Source organism: Lactuca sativa, chromosome 8 (assembly GCF_002870075.4).
Source record: "Lactuca sativa cultivar Salinas chromosome 8, Lsat_Salinas_v11, whole genome shotgun sequence".
Lineage (NCBI taxonomy): Eukaryota > Viridiplantae > Streptophyta > Magnoliopsida > Asterales > Asteraceae > Lactuca > Lactuca sativa.
Genome location: NC_056630.2, coordinates 288815615 through 288838701, shown reverse-complemented (window position 1 = coordinate 288838701; position 23087 = coordinate 288815615). Strand labels below are relative to the sequence as shown.

At 30.9% G+C, this 23087-nt stretch overlaps 3 protein-coding genes across 5 annotated transcripts; 1 reads left to right on the top strand and 2 right to left on the bottom strand.

The window, feature by feature from the left end:
* Window positions 1–801: 801 nt before the first annotated feature.
* LOC111916943 (glycosyl hydrolase 5 family protein) lies at window positions 802–7659 on the bottom strand. Its single transcript, XM_023912588.3, has 4 exons — window positions 7249–7659; window positions 5051–5298; window positions 3985–4505; window positions 802–1417 (listed from the first exon to the last, which is right to left on the bottom strand). Exons 1-4 carry the CDS (start codon window positions 7657–7659, stop codon window positions 954–956), a joined length of 1644 nt encoding a protein of 547 aa, XP_023768356.1. The 3' UTR covers window positions 802–953.
* A 5242-nt stretch (window positions 7660–12901) lies between these two features.
* Window positions 12902–15811, top strand: LOC111916966 (uncharacterized). The gene is made up of 4 exons (XM_023912613.3): window positions 12902–14706; window positions 14789–14977; window positions 15045–15161; window positions 15265–15811. The coding sequence occupies exons 1-4, from the start codon at window positions 13339–13341 to the stop codon at window positions 15622–15624; spliced, it is 2034 nt and encodes a 677-aa protein (XP_023768381.1). The 5' UTR covers window positions 12902–13338; the 3' UTR covers window positions 15625–15811.
* Window positions 15812–19736: 3925 nt separating this feature from the next.
* Window positions 19737–22415, bottom strand: LOC111916964 (pentatricopeptide repeat-containing protein At1g13040, mitochondrial). Of its 3 annotated transcripts, none has more exons than XM_023912611.3 (4): window positions 22330–22415; window positions 20563–22221; window positions 20353–20451; window positions 19737–20173 (listed from the first exon to the last, which is right to left on the bottom strand). In XM_023912611.3, exon 2 carries the CDS (start codon window positions 22125–22127, stop codon window positions 20577–20579), a length of 1551 nt encoding a protein of 516 aa, XP_023768379.1. In that variant the 5' UTR covers window positions 22128–22221; window positions 22330–22415; the 3' UTR covers window positions 19737–20173; window positions 20353–20451; window positions 20563–20576. The 3 variants fall into 3 exon arrangements, with proteins under 3 accessions (XP_023768379.1, XP_023768380.1, XP_023768378.1); XM_023912612.3 differs by having other exon boundaries at window positions 20563–20908; window positions 21071–22408; XM_023912610.3 differs by having other exon boundaries at window positions 20563–22408.
* Window positions 22416–23087: the final 672 nt, after the last annotated feature.

The window sequence follows — 23087 nt, the reverse complement described above, 5'->3', positions numbered from 1 at the left end:
TCTCTCGACTCCTCAAAATGATCTGAAATGGAACCACAATCTTGGATCTACTGCTTCCCCTTTGACCCACCACCTTGCTATACTCTTCACTTGCTTGAAAAAATGGATTCACAACACCAAAATGCTTTCTAATGGCCTCCAAAGCTCCAAGAACATTCAAGGGAGGTTAGGGTTTCGTGATGGTTGTCTAAAGATGAGATGGGGCTGACCCCTGAGGCATATTATTCCTTTTATAGTGACATAGCCTTAAAATTAGGGTTTTAGAAACATTGAGTGTACGTTAGGCGTACGCCTCTCCGCACACGCGACCATATAACCTTATACGTTGGGCATAACCCAGCTTACGTTGGGCGTACCCAGCTAAACACATGCTTGCATGGGTGCCTTGTCACAAAACTCTATTAGGGGCTAAAATTGACAACAACTTCAAAGTGTCATAACTCCTTTACTCTAAGTCCGTTTCCGACGAACTTCATATCCATGAAAAGGTGGCGAGAAGCCCTACGCTCCTAACCACACCCCTAAGCCTAAAACCTTCCGGATAAAACCCGAGACCCATAAAAGACCGAATCGCCCCCACCCTTTGGCTTCCGGGACCACAACCGAGTACTTTCAAAACGGGGTGTTAAATGGGAAAAACTATAGGTGGTAAATATATGCTTCTAAATCAAATGAGTTTTTCAAACATATACCTTATCCTTTTAATTAATACACATTTTCTTCCTTTGTTGTCTAACACAAGGTTGGTCCTTGAATTTTTGTAAGGTAGGTCCTAATTTTTGGTATACAACTTGTAGTAACTGTTGAAAAATTGGGTGGATCAAAGGATCCACCTTATGATATACTAGTCGCGCCCTGTTTACATTACAATATCAACATATAAAAATAAGTAATTATTTATCAAACTTGATCGATACTCTCTATATTCTCCTCATCAAGAATTTTCTAAAAGATCACATTGACGAATCCAACATGGAATCTAACAAAATGAGTGGTTTTGCAACTTCCACACTTGTGCTGTTGATGACTTTGAACCATTGGGATGCAGGATCACACAACTTGTCGTTGTTTAAGCATTTACAATTGTTAGTAACAATCGTGTTTTCATAGTCTATATCAAGACAAACCATAATCCCATTATTAATCTTTGATGAAAGGTGCATTTTAGAGGATGAAATAGCCTCCCATTTTGAAGAGATATTTGTACACATTGTGCCTAATTTCACTTGCATATGCACACCATTTGCTTGTAGGCAATAATTTGTACCCTTCACAATCAACATGTTTTGTAGGGTGTACTCCCATGCCTGTGCATTGGAACATGGGGCCAACTTCATAGAGTGGATTTGTATACAAAGCCCAGTAGATGGATGGAAGATGATTTTATGTTGTTCGGCGCCTAATAAACCATCAGGTGCTGCAATTCAAAAAAGTAACTAGTTAAAGTAAATATGTCATATTTGAGTATCTCATTTAGTAGTTTATTTTATGTGTCTCTACGTCAATTCAAGTATTGTTTTTTTTTTTATTTGAGCAAATTGTTGAAAAAAAGGAGTAATTTGGACTTTCTACCGGACACGGTTTAATTTCGTTTTTACCAATAAGAACAATATACTTACATTTATTAATTAAAAAATTCTTACATATTATATAAACTTGTATAATCCTCTTTAATAAATGAAGGTTTTTTTGCCACTTGTTAAATTCTTAACAGTTTTGCCACATGTAATTTTGTGGAAGTTTTAGAATTATTATTTTCGACTTGTCATTTTTTGGGAATTTCTATTTTTTTAAAATAAAATTTCATATAAGGAAAAAGAATCATTCTATTAATTTGATAATAAAGTCTCATAAATGCTCTAAAGAATATCTGATTTCTTTTATAAATGTTCCAAAAAATTACATTATGTTATATAAAAATATTATTTTATAAAATATTTAATGTTTAAATATTTATACTAAATTTTTATTTTAATAAACTCGTGTAATACACGGGTCTCACACCTAGTATATTAATATTATATTGTTTTTAACAAAAACAAATAATAATGCACGTGCATTTCTGGACACATACTTTACATCGTACATCTAATATAATCAAATTAAGTTTTGTACCGATAATTAGAAATTGTAATAAACTAAGTCTATTTCTCATAGTGTTTCCAAATTTTAATTATGTTTCTGTTTTGGATAACAAAATCATAATTATGTTGCTATTATGCATAAGAATATATGTACACCAGTGTCATTGGTAAAAAAAGACACTACATGGCTATTTTAAGTAAACACACACACACACACACATATATATATATATATATATATATATATATATATATATATATATATATGAAGGAAAATTTTAGAAGGAAAGTAAGAAATTTTTTATATACATATTTTTTAGCAAACAAACAAAATGAATTATTAGAAGATTCAAAACTAAGACTATTCACAAGAAAAAACTTTCCAGAAAAAATACCATCATTATTCATTATTAAGTAAATCAAGAACAAATTCAGTTTATGACAATTTTAATTAATATCAACAAAATTATCGTAAAAATGAGTCATCGAGATTTTTTTAGGATTTTTTTGGTGAATCATGTTATTTTTAATTCATTTGTTATGTTCGTCAAAAAAATATGCAAAAAAAAACTTTTTACCTTTCTAACAAAAAATATTACCAGATTTATAACGTGTTTATATATATATATATATATATATATATATATATATATATATATATATATATATATATATATATATATATATATATATATATATGCATTATAATATTATTAAACTCTAATCTCTAACTTAATTTACTTTCAAGATTTTCAAAACTTCACTATTATCTTCAGGTTATATCACCTCTTTCAGTCGAACACTTACTATGATATATATATATATATATATATATATATATATATATATATATATATATATATATATATATATATATATATATATATATATTATAGTTGGAAATGAAAATTATGTAATAGGAATATAATGGTGAAATTTATAAAAATCTTGAAAGTAATCTAATTAGGAGTTGAATTTTAAGAACTTTAGATGATTACAATGCATATATGATACAAAACGATATAGTATGGTGAATTTGAGTACTTAAGCTTATATACTTTTAAAGGTATATTCATTTAGCCATATATATATATATATATATATATATATATATATATATATATATATATATATGTGTGTGTGTGTGTGTGTGTGTGTGTGTGTGTGTATATATATATATATATATATATAGAGAGAGAGAGAGAGAGAGAAAAAAAAAAGAGAGAGAGATTCCTTATGGGTAACACATAAAGTATAATGCCTATAGTTATAGTGATAGCTAAGTTAACGTATGTATGTTGTTATTTTCGACAATTGTCCTTTTTAATGGTCAAAAGTATTTGCATCTTAATATCATTGAAGTAAAATATACACGAGAAATATGTTTTCACAAGTTGCTAAAAACAACATTATTTTAGTCTTTTATATACAATAGATTTTATTTTTACCAATAATAGCAATGAACATGTTTACATTATATCTCTCTATAATGAAATTGAACTTATATTTTTACCAATGAAAGCATTATGCAACTTGAAACTTTCAAAAAATAATTAACATGTAAACATAACTTAATTTGTTTAACGATGATAACAATGTGTTGCAAATAAGTACATTGCATAAATTGGTAGTAAATACATTAATTTTTAGGTAAGATTACAAGTTGCTATTATGAATCCATTGCTATCATTGGTTATAAGAATGTAAGTATGTTGTTACCATGAGTAAAAAAATATATTTGTTATTCTTGGTAAAACATAAAGTAAATTGTCCATGTTAGTAGTGAGAATAAAATATTATGATATTTCTATGTACAATTAGCGGTTCTCTTTCATAGAAAATAATAGTTTTTTTTTTTAAGTTGTATCGAGTTTAAAAAATACAAAAAAAAATTTAATACCTTGAAACGAAGATTGAATAGGTGAAATTTTCTTCAAGAAACTTAAATTTCTCGGTTCATACCAATTCGAATCCAAAACACCATAAAGCTCCTCCATTCCAACCACACCCTCCCTTAAATAGTAGCTCCCAACAAGAGTCCATAATGCCCAATCAAGGTCATGTTCAGCCACCCAACCTAAGAAACAATTCAAATACCTATTATCATTCTCATTTGTGCCGGTTTGATCCACACCCCACTCACTTACAAACAAAGGGTAACCCTGGTCTAGTAAAAACCCTGCTTGATTTGTCATTTTGTCGGTGATTCGACCACATACTTGGTTTGCGTTACCAGTAATCCAATCATCACCGTCTGAAAAACCATACCAATGAACCTCAAAAACCAACTTTTTAGTAAATGATAAGGTTACATGTTGGTCACGAAGAAAGGATAAGTCTTGGTCATAGCTTAGACCCGAGAGAATGACTAATACATTAGGGTTTGCCGAATGTACCCCTTCCGCACCTTTTTGCATGTAGCTTATTCAAGTAAGAAAAAACATTAAATGAGTCGAGTTTGTGCATTATGAAATGTATCGATACAATATTATAAATGGAAAATACAAAAATCATTCTACTTATCGCTTTAGTCACTTATGATATGTATTAATACAATATTATAAAGGGAAAAAATGTTTTTATTTTAAGTTTTTATTCGTTTTAGTCACTTATGAAATGTGTTGATAAGGGAAAAATACAAAAAATGCTTCTGCTAATTATTTTATGGCTTTAGTTACTTACCTAGTTTTGAAAGTGAGAAAAAAATTTATATTCTTTTACCAAGTAAAATTTTTTCCTCGGTAATCCGGTCTCAATATGAAGGAAAAAAAATTACAAAAATACAAAAACCCCAAAATAACTTTCCCATTTTGACATTTAGTAATTGCATAACTTTAAAAAGATAATGACTCAACGGTCAAATCGACAATACAATGAAAACATGTTTCACTTCTTTATTATTTGTTTATTTGTGTTTTTATGTATATTACTCTAGACTAAACATATTTTTCTATTAATACACGTACCTGTACCATGTTTCGATGTTTTGTCTATACCCACGAAGTTCATTCCTCAAGCTCATACCGACCACATTGGTATACCCTTTAAAAATGGTGGCAACTCGTTTAATACCTTTGACCCACACTTCAGGGTCAAAGTAGAGGTCGCCGAAGAAGCCATTACCATCATTATCATTACAACACCATCCAGGTTTGCTTATGTGATTGTCTAATATTATCATAATGTTGTTCTTGTTGAGGTTTGAAACCACTTTCTGTTTTTATAAAGATTCATAGATTGAATGTATATCAGAAATTTGAATGACTGTCAATTTATCATAATTTATGATCAACGTATTTGATTTTAATAATTCACATTGGAATAAAAAGGGACCAACATCAAGCATACTTTTATTAAATTATGATTATTATTTTTTCTGATTAGTTATTTTTTTCCTAGATCTATAAATGTAGTTTTTAAAAGAATTGAAATTATCATATAAAAAAAATTAGCAGCACAACTTGTTGTTTGTTTGTCTCCTCACTTGTTGTACTATTGTAACTAAGTTCTAATATGTTAAACGTTTAATGTGCGTGAGTCAAACACAATATTATAATTTTTAGATACAAAACAAAAAGAAAGTAATATTAGTTGTATTTTACTTTTTAGACAAAATGTTCGTATACAACTATACTTACCTTTTGTAGTTTTCTACATCGTACATTAAATGAAAACAACATAACTATTTTTAAATTGTTTTCCTTTTTGGAAAAATAGGATTTTTTTTATATAAGTTTTTATTTAAAATTTATTTTTCTTTCGGTGTTTACCAATTGAAAACATAAAAAGCAAATAGTTCATTTAAAATCCAAGAAAATAAATGTTTTTTTATATAAGAAACAAATCAATTCTTGATCAAATTTTGGAAGGAAACAAAAAGATTATCCATTCCCATATTTATTATGATCCAGATTTTATTTTAAGATCTTATAAGACTAAAAAAAAATTATATTAAAATCTATCATAAGATATATATTGGGACCTTAGGATCCGATATGATCTTAATACGATCTAATCCTAAATTTTTAATATATAATTGATCCTCAAAATCCTTAACTTAAAATGGAGTAGGTCACAAGATGTCCTTTAGAACATCGAAATTGAATCCATTGATCTTAAATTAGGTCAAACATGAAGACACTTCCGTTATTCCCTTTATGATCATATTCCTTTAATTGTACATAAACACAATAATCTTGTTTCAGTTTACGTTTAAGATGTTTTCATCCTATTATTTTGGGTTTCATACAACAAAAAGTATGATTCATATTTAAGAAGTTAAAGTTAATTCAAACATTAATGTTTTAATAACTTAAAATACTACACAAACAAATCACTGAAATAAAAATGATGAGACTAGTTCATTTGGTAGTTCTGATCTGATTCAATTTTATGATTACGATCTTGTAAAATATAATTCGGTCTTATTTAAGATCTTGATCATGGCAATTTTGCTCATTCCTACCTTGTTTTCTAGTTTGTATTTATATAATTATATTCATCATTTAATTAAATATACATTTGAACAAATTCAAATCGAAAATGACGTATATGATACAAGTTCCAAGCTAAAAACCACTTTATTCATTTCGTATGGGTTTTCAATTTTATATCATCGTATGTGTTCCAAAATAAACTAACATATGATCATAGGTAGTGATTTATGCTTACCAACTTTTTTCTCTCTCTCCATATATATATAATGAATATGACTTGTAAAGTTATAATCATTAATAAATCATTTACGAAAAACAAAAGTTAGATGTTTTCATGAATTTATATAACAAAAAGAATATGTGTTGATGTTTTAGTTTGATAGAGAAAAAAGTATATCAATTTGTTAAAAACCTATAATGTTCAAGCAATCGATGCATGTTTTATGCATTGACTGTTTGTACACCGTAGGTTTTTATGAAACCTACAGTTTAGAAAATCTTAGACTTTCTTATGGTTTTTTGAAAAAAATTTTCTTATATACATATATCGAAACCATATGTATCAAAACGAAACAGTAAGCGGTCCGAGATACCTATGGTTTGAGTGACTATTTTGGGATAATTAGTATTTTTTTTATCTAAAAATGAGCTAGTTTAATCATTTCCTTGAATTTTATTGTTTAAAATTCATTCAGCAAAAGCCTCATTTTCAGTGCTTAAAAACTCACCACAAAAGCATTGATGAGGGAAAGGTCAACGATGGATGGGTTGTTGACTTGAACTCCGGCGACGGATGCCGGCAACCCCAGCTTTGTCAGCGACTTTCTCACAGTCGTCGAAGCCAGTGAATCGTTTGTAAATAAGAACAATGGATACGTGAGTCTCACACAATTGAATCCCATCGCCAAAATTTTCTTCGAGATCACATCAACCGGCTGTTTGCTCAACCCTTCCACGACCGCCGACTCAAGGTGGCTCACCCAGTTGATGCATGACAACTTCACCCTCTCACCACCGTTTTGATCGTCGATGATCCATCGTGAGTTGACTGAGAGTGGAAGCGCCGCAGTGTGGTGGTGGAGAATGATAGCGGCGAAGAGGATGAGAGATAATGGGAACGCTCCTCCTACCACGGTCATGGTTGTTTTGTTATGTATAATAAAATTGCATATCATCTCACAATTTTACGATCTTATTTATATAACTCATGTTTAATAAGACAAAAAGAATATTTTAATCATTACTCCGATAAAAACGATAAATTATGTGTTGTCATTCGCAATAATAGTTTGTTTTTAAAATAAATGAATCTAAGAAATCGTATATATCACATGTGTTCATCTAATTTAACATGGTTTTTTATTAAATGTAATAATTTTGTTATTTTGCCCGTTAGAAAAGTATATTACAACAAAATCAAGCTATTATTATTATTATTATGTTATTATACTAGAGAAGTCAAACGGGCCGTGCTAACGGTTTTTTCTTAAATTTTAGTTAAAAGAATGGACGTATGAATGATGTTGTATCGGTATAATGCTAAAACCAGAATATTTTTTTAAGAATCATGAGAAGATAACATTTATAATACTTTTGGAAATTATAGAAATTGTGCCAAATACATGCTATTTAATTAATACTAGTTGTGAAACTCGTATATTATACGGGTTGATTAAAACAAAATGTTAAATACGAATGATCAAACGGGAAGTTTATTGGAATTTGAAATTTGAAATAAGTAAAAATTATGAAAAAAAAACATACAAAAAAAAATTAAAATTATGTTTATTGTTAGACCCGTGTATTAAACGTGTTATTTATAACAAAATATTAAATACGAAGATTTAAACTATAAATTTATTTAAAATTGAAATTGAAGTTTGAAATTTGAAATTTGAAGTTAATAATCATTATAGTATGTTTCATTTATGGAAACTAAATTAATGAAATAAATGATAAATGAAAAATAAATATTTTAAAATTATGACAAAATGACATGTTGCATAATGCATGAAAGAATGACATGTGACAAAAAGATGTTTATTTATTAGGAAGGATTTACATTTACATCAAACAGGAACTTAATAAATAACAAATTAAATGCTACAAGCCTACAATAAATAAATCCAAATTTTCTAACCACCAAAGAACAAGAGCATCAAAATTCCAGTAGCAATTGTTCAAAGTCTAAACCACAAATAAAGGAGAGCATGTCGAAGAACACTTGTTTCTTTCCAATATCCAAACAAACATAGACATTCCAACAATTATTCCTTACCACCACTAAATTTTAGCATTAAAATTTAAAAAACAGTTCTTTCCATCTATAATCATTTACATACAAAATAAAAGAGACAACATTAAGATATATTATTATATTGATAAGATCTATGTAAGAAGGAAAATTGCAGGAAACAACAATGTAGTTTTAGTTTAGTCTTTTTACCAATTTAGTTTTAGTTGTTGTACTTTATTTTTACCCATCAAGATACTTTTATTTACTCAACATACTTGCATTTTATCTACACATAATGGCAACATACTTACATTCTTTACTTACAAAAGTAACAAATGTACAGTTCATTATTGGTAATATTAATATGTAACAAATAAAGTATGTTGCTATTATAGGTAGAAAAATAAGGTATAGTGCAATAATAAATAAAGAAATGATTATATGCCGTCATTATGGGTTAATAAATTCAATGATTAACAAAGTTGAAGTACTTTATCTGCCTCTGTTAAATAACTTAAACTAAATTCAATGATTAAAAGTAATGCTTAATTATTGATAATGGAAAACAGTTTACCTTTTAACCCTTTTTTAACCAAACAAAAAATCCTATGTATCATCAATGCAACAACATACCTAAAGTACCACCCATCGATCATATCCTCCTGCATCTTCTTCTCTAGATCATTCTAATGATCATAGGCAAAACGTTTGTTACCAATTGTGTTTTTATTGCTATTATAAAATCTATTTTCACTATCATTTTAGTGATTGCATCTCATCATCGTTGATATGAAAATCCAAATAAACGTATGTCCCTTGTTCGTGATCATCGATTGCAAATTTTGGTTCCTCATGTCTTTGAGACCATGTATTATACCTTTTTTTATGGTACCACCATGTCCATGATTGTTTCTTTAATACTTTTGATGCTAACAACTATCGATAAGCATTATGTATTAAATCACACATTTTAGAATAGACACAAGGGCCATTCCAAACATATTTTAGGCCCAGGACGAGAGAGAACAAAAAAATGGGTCCTTAAAATATACAAATTTCATCAAGTTTTTTATAATAACTCAATAACTGAAAGAAAATTATTTGTACTATTTTCTAAATATAACAATTTTCATAAAAAATTTGGACCCCTTTAAAAAATGGGCCCATAATGGTCGCCCCTATCGCCCACTCTCTAGGCTTGATAGACACCAAAAACAAATTGTAGGTGAAAATCTTCATAAAAAATAAAATACATGCTAATAAATGTGAAAAATAAAGTATTGACTCCGATGTTATTGGATCCAAGACGATTTAATTTTTAAAATATTTACTTTAAGTTTAGCAATTCACATGTGAAACAACAAAGTCCACATGTTTAGCAATAATTGACTTTTTCAATTTAATTATTTTAAATACCCTATTTTAACTAATCTCGTTAGAAAAATGCATATATGATCCCACTAAGATAATAATTAATAAGCACATGTTCTTGCCAATCATGAAAACAAAGTACTCGTTTTAGCTAATCTCTTAACAAGACATAAAAGAACGACAGTACTGCAATTGAAAGTTCTTTTACTAAAATTTGCACATAGGGGTAATTATTAACATAAGCAATCATAAATTCATAATATACTGTCAACAATATTATGTTTATGTTGTTTATAGTCATGATAAAGTATTTATATGTGTAAGATGAATAGTAAACACATTAGATATGATAATTTTAGTAGTGATTTTGAACAAGTTTCGAGTCCCAAATTTTATTTTTGTAGTTGAGGAGAGAAAAAAGAGTTGCATCTCATGTCAACTACCAGAAGTGTCGGCCGCAGACCAAGATAGCCTAGTTGTTAATGTGCACCAAAGAAGTCGAGGAAGCAGCATACGAAACAAACACAAACTAAGCACATATCATATCAAAAAAAGGAAGTTAATTTACCTAAACACCTTCAAGAAACCAAAAACAAATAAAAAGTGGAATAAAAAAAATTAAATTTTACCAAAAAAGAAAAAACAAAATGTTCAAATCCACATGCAATGAATAGGTGCAAATCTTCAGTATTCTTCTTCATTTAGGAGCAACGATCCTAGGAAGTTAGAGAAAAAAATAGATGAGAAAGTGCTAATTGTACACAACTGGAGTGTTTTGATAAAATTTTAACTTGTACATGATAAAGACAAGATAAGTCTCTTCAACCAGCAACAACCATTTCACCTACTCCAATACTCCACACACAAATTTCAAATAAGAAAAACGTAAAGCTAGAAGAAAATCAATGGGATTATGGAATTAAGTGTGCCTTGGTTAGGAATAATAGTCTATCAAATTAATTTGTTATGTTTATAATAAATCAACACACATAGAAACAAATTAAAAGAAGCCCTCTTTCAAAATAATACCAAGAGATTAGATATAAAAATAAAGGAAAATGACTTACAACCCTAACGAAGTTTACAACCCGTTCAGAAAACCCTAATCATGTTTTGTCTGTTCAAGAAAACTCAACGAACTTAATTGTCTAAAAAATCTCAACTAACTTATGTTTTTTTTCAATTCTCAACCGACATCTATTGTTAACATGTGGGTTAACAGAAGACTTTACCGGCTAATGGAAGTAAATGAACAGAAACAGATGACATGGCTTATTACGTGATATTTAAATATCGAGAAAATGACTTATAAGACCAATGGAGTTGAAACCATTCAAAAAACCTCAATCATGTTTTGTCTATTCAAAAAAACTCAACGAACTTAACACTTTGTCTAAAAAACCCAACAAGCTTACGCTTTTGTTCAGTTCTCATTAGAGGCAATTGGATTCATTAGGTGTACAATTAGTTGGCAAATGACATGACATTATATTTAATGATATGGGGTAAATAAATTAGAATTGTCATTTATATATTGATTTAAGGCTTGGAGAAGAGAAAATTAATGGTTATAATGGTCTGGGTATGCTAAGTGTTTAGACTTAGGTAATGAATAATGACTATACATTCATTAGTGATCTTCCAGTTGTGGCATAGTGTATAAGACCTTGTATGTGGTAGCAAGCTGATAGACTAGTAATTGCATGTGTTTATGTTTGTTTAATTTATATGTTGACATATATGGTGGTGGGCTGAGGCGGTCCTGCTTTGCAATAAGCCAAGATACCTGGGCGGGCCATCGGTGTGTTGTAAGTCAGGTGCAGACCAATTGTATGATGTAGGCATGGGAGGCAAACCAGTCCATGACTGAAGGCCGATACTGTAGAGCGGTCCAAGTGTATTGTAGGCCTTGCGAGACGGTCCAGTCAGACTGAAGGCTCATGTGTGCATACATTGTATATATTGTGGTATGTGGTATTTTGAATGAACTCACTAAGCTATGACTTACAGTTGCAAATTAAATGTTTTTTCAAGTATCTTTGATTGTCGTGGGAGGACGAAAATGTGATTATACACATTCATCAACAATATTAGAGTCTCACATTTATCTTACATTGTTATGGTTTTCATATAATTATATTTCTAACAAATGAGTTTTCTTAACTTATGTTTTATGAAAATGGTGTTTTACCTTATTAAAAATAAAAAAAAAAATTATTGGCGAAAATGAGACGTTACATTTATTTAATAAAAATGATTTCAGTTGGGTTGTTAGTGAAAGTGAAATTTTGAATTTTGATGGATTATAATTATATGAAAATAAAAATTATTTTTTTAATAAATAATTGGGTTGTATTAGATTGATAATTTTTAGAGTATACTTCTAAAATAATCGACTCATTAATAAGGCTGTTCTATATCTTATAGTAAATTAAATTATAATTATGAAAATTAATTATTTACAAATGAAAATTTAGATGTATTTGACATGGAACGTCTTTTAAAACTTTTAAGTTGACAAAACACTCAAAACACTACTAAATATTACCTACATCTTATATTAATAGTCCATCTCATATTAATAGTTCATGTTTAGTTTTTAATTTGTCCTAAAATAATAACATACATCTAAAAATAAATATATATTTATCATAATACCCTTGTTATTGCTTAAATTAACAATGTAGGTAGTTTTGTGGAACAACTCTAAAAGATTAATCAAGTCACCGAACCGACCCGATTTATGTCGATACACACACGACCCAGTCGTTGTCGGGTGTGAGACGCTGCTCCGCTAACAATGGAAACCCCAAAAGGAAAGATACTGCCAAAGATTGGTAGGTACTAAAGGTCCCCGATAACTCCAAAACATTGTTCTTCAATTCTTTGATCTTTCTTGGGAGTTCGGATTTACCAAGGGTGCCCGATAATCCTCGATTTCTAGCGTTTTACTTAAACCCTGACAATTATCGCCCTGACTTCCACTTCTTCAATCGGATTCACAGTTATCTGGGTTGTAGTTTGGTTAGAATTGTAGCAATCATTTGATTAATTGAATTTTATGTGATTGATCGGTAATATCATCAGTTGATTTTTGAATTGCTTCTTTTCAAATTTTCCGACGATCGCCGAATTTTGATTAATCGAAGTTCTTTGTGATTGATCGGTCATTTTGAGTTCATTTGGTTTAGTTGTCTTGATTTTGCCAACTATGGCCGGTGTAGAAGATAGTGATGCCATGTTGAGTGATGTGGAAGAAGAGGATGACCTTCCGGTGCCTATTGTTATTGGAACTTCACCTTCGACTGAGAATGTGTCGGTTGAGAGATTTCGAGAGGTGGTGGCGGAGCTCGATCGTGAACGACAAGCTCGTGAAGTAGTGGAGAAATCGAAATCGGAATTGCAAGTTTCGTTTAATCGATTGAAAGTTCTGGCACACGAAGCGATCAAAAAGCGCGACGAGACGTCGCGCCAGAGAGATGAACATCTTAGATCAAACGAGAAATTATCTTCAGAGTTGGCTGAAGCTGTTAAGGAAAAAGAAGAGTTATCGAAGCAGTTGGCTGAATTCGTTAAGGAAAAGGACGAATTGTTGAAGCAGAAAGGTGATTTCGCGAAGCAATTAGAGGAATCGGTGAAGGCCAAGGATTCATCTAGGTCTGAGATTCAGACAGCTGCCCAGATGTTGGTAACCGGAATCGATAAAATATCAGGTAAAGTGAATAACTTCAAGAACTTCACGTCCGGAGGATTACCTAGGTCGCAAAAGTACACTGGTTTACCAGCTGTTGCTTATGGAGTGATCGTGAGAACTAATGAGATCGTTGATGAGCTTGTTAGCCAGATAGAATCAACAACCAAGTCAAGGAATCAAGCTAGAGAGCAAATGGAACAGAGGAATTACGAGATCGCCATTGAAGTATCAGAGCTTGAAGCTTCAATCAGTAGGCTCAGAGAGGACGTGTCAAAGAGAGATTCCGTTCTTGAAAGTTTAAAGAAATCAATGGAGGAGAAAGACGAGATGATATCAGAATTAGAAAACGAGTTGAATGAGAAGCAAGATTTATCAAGTGAATATGGTAATAAGTTGAGGGTTTTGGAATCACGTATGGATTCACAAAAACCATTACTTGTTGATCAACTGAATCACGTTTCAAAGATACATGACCAGATTTGCAGTATCATCAAGATAATCAATGGTAACAACAAAGAACAATCAGATTTATCAGATTCCTTGTTTCTTCCACAAGAAACAGACATAGAGGAGAATATACGAGCCTCTTTAGCTGGAATGGAATCCATAAGTGAATTAAGTTCACTTCTTTTGGAAAAAACAAAGGATTTGGTAGTGGAAAAAACCCGAGAAGTGAAAACTCTAAACGAAAAAGTTACTCAGTTATCAAAGGAGAAAGAGCATATCGGGTCCTTACTAAAGAGTGCTTTATCAAGAAGAATGTCATCCGATCTTTCTTCAAAAACCAATGAGCTGTTTAAAGTTGCAGAAAACGGATTAAAAGAATCCGGAATTAATTACAAGTTCAATGAAACTCTTACAGAGGATGATGAAATATATAATTTGGTTAGTATCTCATCATCATCATTACTTTCACAAAATCTTTTTTTTTTTTTTTTTGGTTAAAATGGGTATCTTGTATACACAGGCTGGTGCTCTTGAGAACATCATAAAACAATCTCAGCTTGAGATAATCGAACTCCAGCATACTGTTGATGAACTAAGGGCAGAGTCAAGTTTACTTAATGAACATGTTGAAGCTCAAAGGAAGGAGCTTTTGCAAAGGAAACAAGAGGTGGAAGAACTTGAAGAAAAGGAGAGAATAGCAAATGAAAATGTAAGCATGTTGCTATGAATTTGTGATTGAGAATCAATCACATTGATGATATTGTTATGTGGTGTAGGTTGAAGGGCTTATGATGGATATTGCTGCAGCTGAAGAGGAGATTGCTAGATGGAAAGTAGCAGCACAACAGGAAGCTGCAGCAGGGAAAGGTGTTGAACATGAGTATGTATCACAGGTATGCTTTAAAAAAAAAAAAAAAAGATCTTGATTTGATTATATCATATTATAATTTATGAATCAATAAACTGAATATTACACAAAAAAAAAAAAAAAAAAAGTTGTCTAGAATACGTAAAGAATTGGAAGAAGCAAAGCAAGTTGTGATGGAATCAGAGAAGAAGATAAAATTGAAAGAGGAAACAGCAGGTGCTGCAATGGCAGCAAGAGATGCAGCTGAGACATCATTAAAATTAGCAGACACACGGGCAACTCGATTGAGGGAGAGGATTGAAGAGTTGACTAGTCAACTTGAACAATTTGATACACGAAAAAATTCAACCAATAAAAATAGGCCACGATACGTATGCTGGCCTTGGGAATGGCTCGGGTTGGACCCTGTGGGAGTGGGACCCACCCGCCAGCCGGACATGCCTCGGAATGGTGCAAATGAAATGGAGCTTTCTGAACCTCTTCTCTGAGGGCATTTTTGTCCTTTTGGTTAGTTTTTCTTTTTTTCTCTATACACTCGAAATGAATAGGTTTTATGAATTTTTTTTAGTTTACTGTATAGAAGATATGAATTTGGACAATTTATATGATTTTTGGTGATTATTTTTTCCTTTTGTAAATGAATTTGAATTGAATTTATTGTGGGGTTTTTTCTTTTGTGATTTGTTAATGGTGAGGACGAGGGCATTTATGTCCTTTGCATATCTGAGAAAGATCGAGAGAGTGAATATCTTTCAGATTGTAAACCTGTCAAGAATTAACAAGAAAGATTAGAAAAATAGGGTTTTGGAAAAAAGGGCTCACATTTCTTGTTTTTTGGTGGATTATTGAGTTTCGCACGAGAAAAACGAAAGCCAAAAGGAGATGGTTGAACATTAAAGAGATGAATGAAATAAAATTATATTTTTTATTAAAAAAAATATATTTGGACAATTGGGCCTATTTAGCGTGTTGGGGAATAAAATAATTTTACATATATTTAATGTGGGTATATGTTAACTCAAGGACCATATCCAAAATAAAAACAAACCATAAGGATCATGCAAAAACAAGTCATAAATCCTAACAAGATGTGAAATTGGGTTATTTGACTTATTAATATGAAAATAATTTTAAAGGATCAAAATATGTTCGTAAGTAACTCTCTTTCATGTGCACGTGCAAATAACATAATTTCATTAGTTTTTTTTTTTTTTTTGAACGACTAACATAAATCTATTACTTATGTTAATTAAGTATTAGGCCTAACAAAGTATATTTGGACAATCGGGCCTATTTAGCGTGTTGGGTCTAATAAAAGAATTTGATCCATCAAGTATTATGTATTCAGCTCATCTAATGAACTTGGGCTTCTTAGTGTTGGGTTTATTTCAAGGTTGGACATTGTGTAGAACTTGGTGTCACCTATAATGCTACTTGGAATTTAAATGGTCATTCACCTATTCTATTCTTTTAATGACCATTGTTTGATTTAAGTCTGACCGAGTCCGGTCAGATAAAAATGTCTTACTTGGTCAGATCAATATGGGTCAGTGTGTTTGATATATGGAATAAGACCATGAGACTTTGTCAGCACCCTCTGACTCGGTAAGTGAAATGAAAGTAGCTGACTCCTCTTTGTTTTCTTCACAGTTTTTCCCTTTGCATCACACATCCATTGACATTCCAGCTACCATAAAACCAAACATATATATGCCCTGTTCACGCACACAAGAACCAGGAAACCCACCACAAACACCATAACCCATGTTCATCCTTTTAACCCCAACCAAAAAATCGCATTTTCATGAGAGAGAATGAGAGGGGAGCACCCTTTTACCTGTTAATCGAGTTCAGGAGGATTAAAAATTGAGATCGATTGAAGTTGAGATTTGTAGTCACCTAGCTGTTCTTCCCACCGGTAGGGAACAGAAGTTGAGATTTGTAGTGGTGGTGTTATCATGGTCAATGGTTCAGGGAGGCATGGAAGTGCCCTGTAAAAGAGCTGCAACTTTTTTATGGAGATTGGGTGATGTCCCATTCTCTCTCTAGAATTGAATGAAAGGGAAAGTAAAGAGAGAATAACGGGTATGTATTAATTTATTAAAAGGAGGTTGAAAATACCACCGAATGATGTGATTGGGTTCTTTACATGTCCATTACATTTAGCTATATTATTGTTTTTAAAATAAATAAAATTTATTGTTCCTTAAAAGTGTTAATTTTTAAATGATATGGAGGTAATTCATGCATTACATTTGGACATTTTATTTATTTAATGATATTTGTCAAAGTTAAATTTGCATACAAAAAGATATATTTTAGCTGACATAAATAAAATAAAAGGGTAAAATTGTCATTTTTCTCATTCAGCACAGTCAGTCAGAAATATAATCATGGTTTCAATCAGAAACAGATGCAGTCAAAGCTTCTGACTCGGACAGATCTTAGGAAAGTAACTACCAAATAGCCCCTAAGGATTTCACATGGTCTAAATTGAAGGATTAGTATGTGCAATTGTGTTTGTGTATGTGTGTGTGTGAGAGGAGTGAGTGAGTGAGAGAGACTTTCACTTCTAAGGTTTGCCTTTCATTCTGCAAGACATATGGGAGGAGAATAGAGATGAAGAAGAGAGGGAAAGCTTCATTTCATTGGGAAACTTGAAATTAATGGTATTTGATTGATCTTGATGAATCTTCATCAGATTACATTTGGGGAATCAGATAAGGCATCTCCTCCTTCCTCTTGAAGCTTTGGTTTTAAGATTTGAAACTCCAATAAAGGATAACCGATTGATCTCTCTAGTTCAAAATTGATGGATTATTTGGTAAATCGAAGATATTTACACTTTACACATGTATTCTAATGTCTTACTTTCAATTCAAGGAAGAAATAATGCGAGTTTTTGATGTTAAGATGATGATAATTGTGAAAGCCTTTAAATTTAACATTAAATCGGCATTGTAGTGTTAGATGATATTTAGATTAGTGTTAAAACATTGTTTTGATGCTTTGAATCAAACTCGGGCATTAAAATTGATCTGTATGGCTATTTGGGTGTTAAAAGGTGCAAAATCCCCGACTTCTATAAAAAATGGAGTTTGCTATGACCTTGAATTTCCGAACGACTGAAAACTCTCTCTAGATAGTCCTAAAGAACAATGAATTAGAAAAAACAAATGTTTAAAATACATAGGATAGGAATTTGCTCATATGATGATATATAGTGACATAATTTCAGAATGATGCAATTACAATTTCAATTGATCATCCGAGATATTATTGTATAATTTTGGAATGATGCAATTATAATTTCAAAAGTATGTAGGATTTGTGATAATTGATGAATCAAGTCTACAAGTAGATCTCTTCGTTCTATTTATCTTTGTTATATATTTCATGATGCATCCCTTCTTATATAGAAATATTAGCAAGATTTTTTTTTCTTCAATAACAATCATTGAAATAATAATGAAAATTTATGATGCCTTCTTAGTTATTAGTATAGATGGTATCATAATAATATAACAATTTTAAACGTTGTAAATAAATAGGGATGTTCTAGGTGTGGTTTAGGATCAAAATTGCACAAACTATATCGCAGAAATTTTAGATTTCAGAAATCAGAGACCACAACCTATATCGCGGAAATTTTAAATAACAAACATGTGGTCTAGCGGTTTTTATTATTTGATGTTTAGAAATAAGTAAATTTAGCCAAATATTAATAGATTTTTAATTGTTATATTTACTAATAAAATAAGAAACAAGAAATCTTATAGACGGCAAACTTGAATGGTTAAGAACGTTCTTGACGAATAAATATGATGAAAAAAATGTTTTCTCTATTTTATCTCGTTAAATATAGTTTATTTTCCTAATATATATTATATTCTTTAATTAGATAACACTATTAAAATTTATAAATTATATGTATTTTGAGTTTGGGGTACTTTTGCCATTGTGAGTGAATTTAATTTCATTCATTTGTCTATTCCTGTCTATCAAACAACATGTATTAATGATTAGTTTCATTGCAATAGAATAACCAAACATGACATATGAATGATAATGATCCATTCCATTACCTCATCTATTCCATTTCATCGTATCATTTCATCTTACCAAACAAACCCTAAGTATGAATTGACCAAAAAAAATTCATTAAATTCGAATTTGTAGTCATCACCACCCCATTTCTAATTTCCACTCTTATTACGAACCAAATAAAAATTGAATTTCCAAAAACATATATCATGAAAGTTTTATAGATAGTTGTGTTTCTTTGTAGATCATCTTGAATCGCCTTAAACAAAGTAATGAGAAGAAGTCAGATTGGATTAAAATATTTCAGCACGATCAATCCATCCATATGTCATCATTTGTTCGTGTTGTCTTAAAATTTCACCATTCATTTTACGGGGAACAGTTAAGTAATGCCGATTGTTTGTAGATCATCCCAAGTTGCAAGTTTTGATGGTTTGATATAATATCACTACTTACAAGGAGTATTAGAACATGGATGCTCATGGCTTTCAAAAAAAGATATATAACACATAATGAAAAACAAATAACACGTGTCAAACATTATGGAATTAAAGTATAAACAAATGACATCATGGAATTCTTTTTAAAAAAGAAAAATACAAAATTACAATTGAACATTTTAGAGCTCATTTTGTGGCTACATATTTACATCAAACTAAGTTTAGATATTCAAATGTTTCATCAATCTCTACCCTATCCAAATGATTTTACAAAACTTTTTAAACTCACATTTCTCATTATTAAAATCCAACTTGGAAATTGTTTTCCATTTGTTTCATAAAATGCTTATGAACATCTTATTGTCTCATTCAAGTGCTTCAGGGCCCATTTGTTACATAACATAACAGACTGTTAGTCTTGTACTGTGTTTGGCATGCATTAGACTAGAACACAGAGATTAATACCAATGGTGGAACGAGAGGGGGCAATGACTCACTCTCGACTTCTCGTATGTGCAAAAGACGTAAATGCCCCTCCTCATTTAACGAGCACCTAATACAAATTGAAAATAGTTACAACTTAAATTATCGGTTGTTGTTAGTTCATAAATAGCCAATCAAATTCAAATTTAGTTTATGATCATGAACAATCGAATCTCTAATTCATTCTTTTATCTTAAAGACTAAAACCATTTCATAATTTGCAAACAAAATATGAAAATACATGATTACCTTGGTCAACAACTTGAAGTCAATTGGAAAGATGATGAGACTTTGAAGTGGCATATCAACTCTACTCATATGCCCAACTTCAAATCAAAATATTTCAACCTGAAATTTCATGTGGAAAAGATTATCATGATACGAATTTTAAAGATATTATTATCGACATATAAAGAAATTCATGGAAGGGTGATAATTGATAATTGATAAAGTAGAAACCTTTTTTCCAATACTTATATGCCATATGCATGTTTTGAATGGATGGATTTAACAAGAGTCTCTGAAAGATCTGTGTCAAGAGTAAAACCCTTATTCATCATCTCATCCCACACATTACAAGCCAATGAAAGCTTCTTTTCATGTACAAGTCCTCTAATAATCAATCTAAATGTCACTTCATCTGGATACAAATCTTCAACTTTCATCTTCTCAAACAAATCCATAGCTTCACTAACCCTAAAACCCTTACAAAACCCACCAATAATCGCATTATAACAAACAACATCAGGCTTAATCCCATCTTTCACCATATCACAAAAGATATCATAACCCATTGATATTCTCCCTGTTTTACACATATGATCAATATAAGTTGTATATAATACACGATCAGGTGACAACCCCATTTCTGTCATTTTATCATAAAGCTTCTTTGCCACATTAAAATCACCTTCTCTTAGAAAAGATTTAATCAAAATGGTAAAAGTAACAACATCTGGAAGAATACCTTGAATGCCCATTTCTTTAAATAACTCATACGCCTTCATAGTGTTGTGGGGCCCTTTACAAAGAGCTTTAATGATTGTGTTGTAAGATACAACATCAACCATGCCTTTCACTTCCATCTTTCTCACCATTAACATGTATGCCTTTTCTATTCGATTCACTTTGCAAAAACCTTTGATGATTTGGTTGTAACTATAACTATCGAGCTTCATACCACTTCTCTCCATACTCTTCATTAGCTTTTCAGCTTCTTCTAACATCAGTTCATCACAATAATAATTCAAAAACATGTTGTAAGTAACCAAATCAGGTGGACACCCGTTTCTTCTCATAAAGCTTTTGATTGCTAGTGCTTTATTAAGGCAACCAGCTTTACAAAACCCATGAATAAGAACATTGTACACTTGTGTGCTGAAGGAAAGTTTCATGAAACCTACTGTTAATTCATAAGCTAAGTCAACTTTTCCAACATTACATAAACCCAATACAAGAGCTCTACAAGCATTGGAATCTGGTTTTATACCTTTTCGGATCATTTCATGCCACATTTCAACAGCTTCATTGAACTTTTTAGCCCTCATTAGACCGTTTATAACAGTGGTGTAGCTCACAACATCAGGTTCTTTACCCTTCTCGACCATGTTTGTCAACACAGTTAAAGCTATGTCCACTGAGCTTTCAGAACATAGAACATTTAAATACATATTGTATGCCCACATATCAGGCACAGCTCCTATTCTATTCATGTCTTTTAAAAGTTTATCAATCAATCTAAAGTCTTTAACTTTACATAAACCACATATAAACCTTGAGTATGTGAATGAGTTTAAAGAATACCCTTTTGGAATCATGGCATCGTAATACAGTTCCACTAATTCGAAACGTGAATGACATACCAAAACGCCAATGATACGGTTGTAGTCAATGCTGAAAACTCGACAATCTGATTGAGACATTTTGTCAAACACTTGGAGGGCTTTGTCTATGAGACCAGTTTTAACGTAGTTTGATATGAGGGAACGGTATATGAGCCGATGTCTACCAAGAGCTCTATACATATCCAACTGGGTATCTCAAGATATACATATCATCAGATTGAGTGAACTCCGAGCATGAAAACAAACTCGGAGATGAATATGCTCAGATGGTGAACTGTAAAAGCAGAAAAGAATCGGAATGTAGAATTACAAGACCGATTTGTCTTGTTTAGTTGCAAATGCACACACGAAACACAGACGCACTGAAAGAAATGTGAGATACCTGGTCGGCCGTGGAGTAGACGGCGAACGAGAGAGAGAGAGGGAGAGAGAAGAGAAACATCGATGGACTCGGATACTGAATTCATATGGGTTAAGGTATGTGGGCTTTATGTTTGGGCCTATATATATAATATGCCTAATAGGAACTTAATAAAATTTTTGTCATCCAGTTTTAATTATATAATATTAGTTTATAATCCGGAAACTACGGTTATAAAATTAATAAAATTTTTATAATAAAAATATATAATTATTAATTAGTTATTTTAAATAAATCATTTTAAATAAATTATTAATTAAAAGATATATATATCAAACTTTTAAAGTTATTATAACTTCAAATTTAACATATAATTAGAAAATGTAAATTTAAATTTTAAAATGAGTTGTCTAATATATCTAAATGACATATGGCATAATATTAATGAGGAGTTGTATTAGAGTGACACTTGACAAAATAAGATTAAAACTATTCATTTATTAGAATAGGGATTAACTCAAAAGCACGCATGACCTAAAATACGTTTTCGGATCTGTCCCCAAAAAAGTCTAAAATCATACCGATCTAAAATAATATTGGACCAATAAATAAATAAATAATGGATTGTTCAGAGATCGGTCCTAAAAAAGATTGGTTTTGTTTCCAGACTAACCCAAGTCTCAATAAGATCAGAAGCCAAAGTTCATATACATATCATTTTTGTGTTGGTTACATATTTGTTAATGACAAATTACCAAAATTCTTCTTTTTATTTCTTT

What these genes read in the sequence shown, in the direction of transcription:
- LOC111916964 (XM_023912611.3), bottom strand. Translation starts at nt 22,127, where the DNA reads ATGTATAGAGCTCTTGGTAGACATCGGCTCATATACCGTTCCCTCATA.
- LOC111916943 (XM_023912588.3), bottom strand. Translation starts at nt 7,659, where the DNA reads ATGACCGTGGTAGGAGGAGCGTTCCCATTATCTCTCATCCTCTTCGCC. An exon ending in CCCTCATCAATGCTTTTGTG is followed by an intron (nt 5,299 to 7,248) that starts GTGAGTTTTTAA and finishes TTATAAAAACAG; the next exon opens with AAAGTGGTTTCAAACCTCAA. An exon ending in AACATCGAAACATGGTACAG is followed by an intron (nt 4,506 to 5,050) that starts GTACGTGTATTA and finishes TACTTGAATAAG; the next exon opens with CTACATGCAAAAAGGTGCGG.
- LOC111916966 (XM_023912613.3), top strand. Translation starts at nt 13,339, where the DNA reads ATGGCCGGTGTAGAAGATAGTGATGCCATGTTGAGTGATGTGGAAGAA. An exon ending in ATGATGAAATATATAATTTG is followed by an intron (nt 14,707 to 14,788) that starts GTTAGTATCTCA and finishes TTGTATACACAG; the next exon opens with GCTGGTGCTCTTGAGAACAT. An exon ending in AGAGAATAGCAAATGAAAAT is followed by an intron (nt 14,978 to 15,044) that starts GTAAGCATGTTG and finishes TATGTGGTGTAG; the next exon opens with GTTGAAGGGCTTATGATGGA.